This window comes from Cyprinodon variegatus, unplaced genomic scaffold, assembly GCF_000732505.1.
Source record: "Cyprinodon variegatus isolate N-32 unplaced genomic scaffold, C_variegatus-1.0 Scaffold155, whole genome shotgun sequence".
Classification (NCBI taxonomy): Eukaryota; Metazoa; Chordata; class Actinopteri; order Cyprinodontiformes; family Cyprinodontidae; genus Cyprinodon; species Cyprinodon variegatus.
In genome coordinates, this window is record NW_015150608.1 from 1,016,831 (window position 1) to 1,026,138 (window position 9,308).

The 9,308-nt window shown below is 42.1% G+C and overlaps 1 protein-coding gene across 1 annotated transcript in view; it reads left to right on the top strand.

Annotated features, from left to right (window-relative positions):
• The window catches only part of LOC107086515 (microtubule-associated protein 4-like), a 146,490-nt gene that overhangs the window by 91,040 nt on the left and 46,142 nt on the right, over positions 1–9,308 (top strand). Inside the window, exon 6 of the mRNA XM_015377503.1 lies at positions 712–2,175. Within this exon, the coding sequence (XP_015232989.1) occupies positions 712–2,175 (1,464 nt within the window). The remainder of the gene's footprint in view (positions 1–711; positions 2,176–9,308) is intronic.

Sequence of the window (9,308 nt, forward strand, 5' to 3'; positions counted from 1 at the left end):
TGAGCAGTATCCGGTAATCGCCCAGTTATTGAGTCAATGTAGACTTTCACGATTACACATATGCTTGACTTAAATTCGAGGCAATCTGCCATAATCTGGAGCAATGTCTTCCACATAATAAGGACCCTGAACAAAGCAGCAAATGTACTGGAATGTCCAAAACAATAAAAAGAACAAAGTTTTTGTATAGATCTAGTCATAAAATAACACCTAATTAAAATTAAACACCCATCTGGACTTTAAAAGAGGTAGAGAAACCAATGTAATTAAAAGTCAGACATCATGTGCCATCATTGTTGATCTGTTAAACGAAATCGAACATTGATCTGCAGATTAATAATGTGCCATAGCCAGAACGTTTAAACTAGCAAAGTCATATTTACAGATTGGGCAAATTGATTTTAAGATAATACAAACTTTTGGAAATCGGCACCAATTTCATGTGCAAATAATCTATTAATTTAAACAGAATTTGCGCATTAGTTCATATTTGGATTCCTGCAGTAGACTGGTTAAAAACTTGATCTAATCCTATGGCAGTGAAAGTCTATCTCTTTCTCAATTAATACAACTTGGCAGCCCAAATAACCTGATTTAAAAGTTTTTGGGCCTAACTTTAAAAGTGGCTACTATAACAGTGTTTTTTTGAGTTAGACCAAAAGAACCAGTATACCCCCAACATTTAACTTTCCCCTCTTCGCCCACAATAAGGTTCCTTAGAGGACACTTGGCAAGACCAGACTGGGGCCATATCAACAGACCCACCGTTGGCTCCAAGCATTACAGTGACGTTTTCCGACCAAGCCGAACAGCTCACAGCCAGCCCAGAGGATGCGCCCGGCAGCTGGCCCAGCCGTGAGAGCTCCGCCTATGCTGGAGGTGATGAAAGAGACACGGACGGATCTGACAGGAAACAAAAGAAAAAGAAGAAAAGGAGACAGAAAGATGAAGGATCCTATGAAAACTTTGAGAGCAGGGACCAATCAGAGATGCAGGGAGCAGGAGAGAACACTCCTCCGACGGAAGAGTTTTATCATAGGATCGGTCCAAGAAGGGACAGAGGAGAAGGTGGCTGGGAAGAGCATATTGGGAAGAGCGGAGGCCGCGGGAAGAAAAGTAAAAACAGGAGGAAGCTTCCAGAGGAGTGGGCGGTGACCGCAGAACCCTTTGTTCCCTCTTCAGCGATTGCCTCGGAAACAAAATCGGACATAATGATGGATCTTGGGAGCCCAAATAATGAGCTGTTGGAGACGTCTTTAGCAGACACGGATGGTGGCAAACACGCCATGAAGAAAGAAGTTTACCCAGAAGAAGGCTCAACCCCTCTGTCCCAGGATGTGTTTTCTCCAACGGCAGCAGTCATCAGTCCACTCGCTCTGAACAGTGAGCTGAATGCTACAGCAGCTCCGTTCACAATGCCGTCGCCCACCAATAAAACAACTCTTGGAAACTTCGCAGGGGCTGCTTCCTCTGGTGATCCAGTTGACATCCTATTGGATACTGAAAATGCCATTTTGGGCCAAAGCAATCAAACCTTTTATAATCCTTTCTCCTCAGAGAATACAGAAGCAGTCGGTAACATGGTTGACAGTGGAATGTTCGACACCTCAAGTTCCATTCACGAATCTTCTATGACGGGTGTGTCAGAGGGAGACACCTCTGCTTTTAGTTCTGCTTCACAATCAAGCCAAGCCCTTTCCCCTAAAGTGCTGGCTTCTGCCCCACCTCTGTCCCCCTCTGATGCTTCATGGCTTCTGAATAACTCTCAGACGAGCAACAGCAGCGATCTATTTGACTTCAGTGAAACCAGCGCTGCTGGCCATCCTTTACTCCTGGGCCTGTCCTTTAACACCCCGAGCCCAGCACCTCTCCGCTCACCTAAAACCACTGCGCAAGAGTTCCAGCCCAAGCATAAAGATGGAAAGTCAACTCAGAATCAGTCCCGAAAGTCACCCTCATCATCTCCCCCCTCATCGTTGAGGAGTCCTACCTCCCCAGAGGCAAAGCCCTCCCCGCAGGCTTCCCCCGTTACTTCACCCTCATCTCCTGGTTCGGTCACTGCTGTCGGAGTTCCAGGATCTGGTCTCAATCCTGCAGCAAAGCCTTTCTTTCCTAGCTTTGCAGATCCAATGGAAGACACAGCTGTGGTCCCTCCAGTTGTCCCCATCGTGGAAGGTTGGTTGTAGTCAGCCTTAACCGCAGTAGAAGTGCTGAAGGCTCCTTAAAGATAGAACCCAGTTGTTGCCCTGCATGATGCTTCCAACCAGCTTCAGTAGTTCCAGTATCGGGCTGTATTGATTGCTTGAGTGTCTTCTACTAATCAGGGGGATTATCCTGAGAATTGCACCCATCTATGCCATTTCTTGTATGACTACAACTAAAAATCTGTAGCATGTGTTGGACTTGTTTTGGGGTGACTAACTCAACTGTCGACTATTTGAGACTCTGGATTGCCTTGATGCTAACCTGTATTTTCGAAGATCAACTGCAAGGATTCTCCCATAATTAACAACTTTCTTGTTGATGGGTATGCAGCCTCTAACCAATCACAGTTTCTCTGTCCTTAGACACACTGGTAGATAATAAAAAATAACTACACATCTTCTCTTTTTGGGGAGTTCTATCTTCGGCAGAGGTTTGTGCTAACACAATAATGATGTTCCCCCCTAACTTTGCACCCAGCAGTTTTAATGTTATCTCTCTTCTCTGGTCATTTAATTCCAATCTTTTCCCTGCTGGTCCTATGTGTTTGTTTTCATATTTACTTAAACTTAAAAGAACTTTAAAAACTGATGTCTTTTTAGAATATACAGTCATTGAAGGAAGAATTCTTATTGCCTTTCTTGTTTGTTTTTTTTCCATGTCATGACTCTTGACCTGGCCGTGTCTCTACCATAGGTGAGTCCTATTTGACTTATTTTTTGTCTCTGGTGGCTTTTGTTCCTTTATTTCTCTTTAAAGGTGTTCACTAGAAAACACTGCTCCTTTATTTTGTTATGGTATACACTCACATTGGTCTTAAAGGTCCGGAACCACAGTGGCTCAGGAGGTAGGTAGGACACAGTGTTGTTGTGTCCTTGGGCAAGACACTTCACCTGCATTGTCTACTGATGGTGGTCAGAGGGCCCGGTGGCACCAGTGTACGGCAACCCCGCTTCTGTCAGTGAGCCCCAGGGCAGCTGTGGCTACAATGTAGCTTGCCACTATCAGTGTGTGCGTGAATGGGTGAATGAATGTAGTGTAAAGCGCTTTGGTCAAGTCTCCTAACTTGGATAAAGGAGCTTTATAAGTACATGCCATTTAGGTAGGAGTTCATCCAGTAACTGGTGGGTTGCTGGTTTAGGTCCAGCTTCATCTGTTATCTAAGACACTTGACCCGTCTCGTTGGTGGTGAGGCTCTTGGACCTGATTAAGCACAATACAAGTACTGCATTTACCATAAAAGTTCAACACTAAGCTAAATTTTATTTTTATACACATTTTGGTTCTTCCCAAAGATTTACCAAAATCTCTAATATTTCTGTAAATTTTAAAGATATTCATAATTTGTGAACATTTTCACAATGTTACAAGCCAAGAGGTCTCCAAGGTAAAGTGGGTAAAGTCTTTGACTTTAATGTGGGGTACCTGGTTTTTATTCTTTATGTCACAAAAGGCGTCTTTCGTAAAAACTCAAACCGGTTATAAATATTGAAGTGGTTGGACACAGATAATTATGTTAGAAACCCAACCATTCCATCCATTTTCGCACTTATCCCAGTTGGGGTCGCGAGGGGTGCTGGTGCCTATATCCAGCTGTCTACGGGCAAGAGGCGGGGTCCACCCTGGACAGGTCACCAGTCCATCATAGGTCAACACAGAGACAAACAGGATTAGCCACCATTCACACAAACACTCAAGCCTAAAGAGAAGCCAATTAACCTAACAGTCATGTTTTTGGACTGTGGGAGGAAGCTGGAGTACCTGGAGAGAACCCACGCATGCTGGGAGAGAACATGCAAACTCCATGCAGAAAGACCCCGGGCCGGGAGTCGAACCAGTAGACCTTTTTATTGCTCTACCTTCTTGTACCACTGTGCCACAGCCTATTTTTTTTGGCCTCGGATGGGGTTTCTACCAGGACCCCCCTGGTTTTAGCTCAGCCCATCCTCCATCTAGTCCCATCTGAAGACAACCCGATCACTCTCAACACAAACGGCACAATAATCAGGGCAGAAATCAGTGCAGGTATCAGTGCAGTGAGCCCCCCTTAACTTTGTGGTTGAACTAAATTGCCAGGGCTTTTTTTGGTTTTCAGATAAACTGTTAGTTTTCCTCGTTCAGATTGCCTACTAAACAGAGCTCCCTGAGATGTGTAGGTCTTTTTTCTGCAGGTCTAAACAGCTTTCTCTCTTTCCTGTGCTGTCTTCCTTTGTCTCACATGATACTGTTTATTCACAAATAAACAACAAACAAACATAAAACACTGAGCTCCAGTAACCAGAATGTGGATAGCATTTGGTACAGACTACTACTACTACTTTAGTTAGGCATTTTTCACCTTTTTTATTGGTCTATAACATAAAATCCCCAAATAATACTTTCTGGTTTTTGTGTGTGACTAAGTGCCAAAACACAGAACGCCAAATATTTAAAAGTGGACACTGTGTGTCATTCGGAGTGATTGTTCTGGTGATGATGTCTCTATTGTCTTGTCTGGGTTGGTGTCTACCTGTGTGGGTTTTTCCTTTCCAACAGCAGATGAGGTGTTTGGTATGTTATGTTTATGGGGGTGCTGAGCTCCAGGGGAGTCATTTCCTCCTCCTCAATTTCAACACTTCCTGTCTGCTTCCCTTTGGTGGCTTCATGAGGGCTGAACCAGCCGCACCACCCTGAGAGTAGGATCCTCTACCTGACTATTAATTTACCTAAATCAATGTTTTCATAACCTTACCTTAGCATTTTTCCTCTGGATGTTACTGGTTCCGCCTGATTGTCTCAATCAAACATTTGTCATTTGTATGATTTTCTCTTTTAAAGTGTTTGTTCACATTTGATTTATACAAACTGTGTGAGAATTAAATATTGGTTCACTTGAGAAAAGGGACATGGTGCAGCTGGCTGAGCTTTCTGTTTAATGAGAGGTTGTGTCAGGGTCTAAGTGTGCCTCTGTGTCAGAAAAACTGGTATTTAAGCCCTGTAAGGAGGATAGGGTGTGTGGGGAACGATAAGGAAAGGGAATAAAGACATGCAGGGTGAGAGAGGAAGGGTTTTCAGATTAATCTGAGGAAAGAATAAGTGAGGAATGAGAGAATATGGGAAGTAAAGAAAGAAGAGAAAGAGAAAGCTTAGCAGTTTATAGCAAAAGTTATCAAAGCAAAAACATCACATGCATGTTTTTATTTGTTGATTTTGGCAGTTTTCTCAGCTATCTTACATTCTTAACCAGTAACCAAAGAACAAATCACTTTTACAACCACTTATTGCTGCTGGACTGAACATTAGCTCTACGGTACACAAACCATATGTTCTAAAACCACAAACTTAGATTTATATTTCCTTATTATGTTATCATTGCTTTAGATTCTCTTTGTAAGCATTAATTAACCCCAAAACTCCACTTTAAACAAATGAATATTAGCTAGGTCAAAAATAATCTAAAATAAGTACATTTCATTCTCACCATATCAAAATCTTTTTATTTTTCTATCAGAAACAGCTAAAAAAACAGGTGTTAGATTTCTATAAAAGCTGCATCAATAGCGTTGCCCCTGTTTTTTCTGCACAAACACACAGACGCCGACACGCACACTCTACACAACTCTACACTAAGGCTATTTGAGGACAAGCCCAGATCCTCAAAAGGCATAAATACGCTGTATCAGAGGTCCGTTTTCACCACATAGGGTTCTTTTCTGATGCTTCACAACAGGCTGTTAGACGGTAGCCTGGAAGGGCCACATTTACAGTACGGCACCACCGGGAGCTGTGGCCAGCTAATGTCTTTTGACGGCTTTGGGTGAAAATGTCACGTTTCTTTTCCTCATCGGCGTCGATTTGGGAGCCAGCAGCTAACTTCTGCAGCAGAGCGTGAGTCATTGTGGGATTTGTTTTTCTAAAGATTCCTGAACAACATGTTTCTGGAGTTACTCCTGAGATGGCTCCGGGGCAGCTGTGTGAGCCGTACTTGAGATGTGATAAAAATGGCTTTAAAAAGGCTCAGCAAAGGGGAACTTTTTCTAGCAGCTCAGATGAACAATATCATAACCTAATATTTCTAATAAGGCAGTATGGTGGTACACCTACCGACCCACCCTTCTCTACCCCCTAGAAAGAACTGCATTGAGATGATAGTCTTTTTTGAGCTTTTAAATGTCAGGAACAAATTTAACCATCTCCTGTGCTTTTATTTTCTCCCAGCCTAATTTCAGTTAATGATTTTCGCTACATGCCTCATTTCTTATGGTGCCTTCTCTCTGAATTGGACCTAATTAGCAAACGGGTGTTAGCATCAGGAAACAGACCACAGTCCAGAACAAGAGTGTGGCGCTTACTGTCCTTGTTGAAGGACTGTTTTACAGAGTTCAGGAGAACTGTAGGGATCTGTAGGTTCCAGGAACCAAAGAGATTAATTTACATGTTATATCTCTTTGTAGAGACATGTTTACGAGTGCTATGATGCAAAGGAATGCGGCAGGCGCTTCCAGCAATGCGAGCGGCACGTTTATGGCGATTACAGCAACAGGAGAACAACACCTGCAAGGTACACCTGTGATGGTTGTTAGAATTAGAAAATACTGATTTTTTCCTGAGCCCTTGTCATGTTGGGACCCTAAATTTGGGACTTTATGTAGGGTGAAGGAGCACAGCGAAGACTAAGCTGTTTTCAATCTAAGTGTTAATAGAAAAGATTATGATGACATAGGATGGAGTTGGGAATGTTTTTCACAGGTTTATAGATGGCTTTTAAAAAAGCCATTTTAATTTAACCCTACGAAGAACTGTTACCAATCTCCTCCTCTTGTAGCTCCACCCACTTCTGCCCCGCTCTTGTCCACTCTCTGCCGCGGTCATTACTCTGATCTCCCAATGCCTCTCCCTGAGCGCCAGAACAACGTTTTAAGGTCTGGTTATCTTCCTGCAGAAGTTATTCGCAGTGAGCTTGTTGCAGATATTTTTGATTTATGCCCAATATTGAATCATTTTAATTCCACACTACAACGCAAGAGGGACATTCAGGAACTAGCTGTGATTCTAGATAAAGCCGAGGCGGTGAGGAAGTGGGGGCAAGTTTAGGCGACAACGAAGGAACAGATGGGGGATCCAGGTGGAAAAAGGGTCCCAGTGTTCTCGCGCACCTCACTCTTCTAGCTGATCCGTCTCCACGAGTCGTGTTCCACAATGGCGGTCACACAAACAAAACAAGCCGGTAAGGTACCAGACAGGAAATGCATAGTGTAGAGCGGATGTAAATTTGACCAATCAGAGGCCTCCTGTCTGCGAAACTGTCTGGGCTCACCTACAACCCTGCATTCACTATGACAGCTATGCTGACCTCCTAGTTTCAAAGTATAAATCAGCCTTTACCTTACCTCTGTCCTGTCAGTCTGTGGTGTAACGTGACACTGGTGGATGAATCGAGAGATGGTGTCCCAGATGTTCTCAATCGGATTCAGGTCTGGGGAACAGGCGGGCCGGTCCATAGCTCCAATGCCTTCATCTTGAAGTGAAGGATAGAAGCGCTAAATGCAGCAAAGTCCACCACAGACTGGGACATCACCCCACGCTATGTGTAGTAGGAGCCTCTATACAGTACTTACCTCAACCAGTTGGACATAGAAAGAAACTGCAGTCACATGCAGGTGGTGTGACCCTGGCTTAACAGTTTGACGGGGTATTAGATACGCCACCCTTTTAATATAGCCAAAGCAAAGTAAAAAAAACTGGCCTAAAAGAATTACTGTTAAGAATTTTCTGCCTCAGAAGCAGATGATAATAATCCCTACAGGCTGTTTGGAGCTCCTCTTTTTACTCCTTTAAAAGTTTTCTATCATCTATGACCTGCTTTTCTGTTCATATCAGCAACTTTATGTTCTGAGCTTTACTTAGCCAGGATGTGAGCTAAAAAAAGGTAGGTCTATACTGTCCAGTTTTATTTAGCACTGGTGCAGGTTGAATCTGTGGTGTAGAGAAAGTGTAACACTAGCTTTCTATTCTAGTCTGCCAGGAAGCACATCTTGTTCCTTATGTGTTCAATATATATATATTTTTATTTATTTATGTTTTTCTTGACATGTTTCATTCTACAGATGACTAACTGGATGGTCGCTTTAACTGGCAGTTTGTGTTGATTTGTAAAGAAAACATTTTGTAAATAAAGAAACCTTTTAAACTTCAGGTTGGATGGAATAAATCTAAAATAGAGCACTGCCTCAAAGGACGATGTCAAAAGAAATTAAAAGAAAAAGGGTCGGTAAACAGACAAGAGGCAGAGGACTGTCTGGTCTGAGCGGACAGAAAGGGTTGACAGGCCAACCGAGATGTTAGGAACAGTTTCCGATTGGATAAGACAGGACAGCTTTCCTAGAATGAAGGTTGATATTTATGTTAATACATGGAAATATCATGGGATTCAGAAAACTTCTCCTCCAAAGCATTTATGATTTTACATATATTAGTGGTTGGGTTCTATTAAGAATTTTGAATCATGTTAATTAGTCACAATTAATGCCATTTTAATGCCGTTTCTATTCAAAAAACCCTTTTTGCTCCTAAATAATCAACCATCAGATTAATTGAAATTTAGAATCATTCAGCTATCAAAAAACCCCGATATTTCTATGTAACCTGTTTTAAAAAAACTGCTTGTTTTAAAGTACATTAATATTAATTGGATCACAATTAATATAAAAAGTTGACATACTTTTTCTGTATGCATAAGTTAAAGATTCATTTCTAAAACTGACAACAGACTAATGACTATAGTGCTGAAGCTTTGCTATTAACAGCTCAGCATTTGGTAATCAAAATGTAACCTTTAGTGCATTTCAAACCTATATATACCAGTTAATCACCTCCCCTAGTCAGTTAATAAGACAAACAATCAATGTTGCAGCCCACTTTAGCAGGGAATTCTATTTTATTTTGAATAAATATTTTATTTTAAAATGTTTAGTTTTTCAGACGGTGGCTGTGAAGATCGTCATCTGGTCCGATCTGGCCTGGCTGACATGATTGTTTTAAACTTCTGTTTATGCCACTGAGATGGTTTTTAAGCCTGAATATCACCAGTTAACAAACGCTTGTGGTGCTGATGTCATATTTACAGG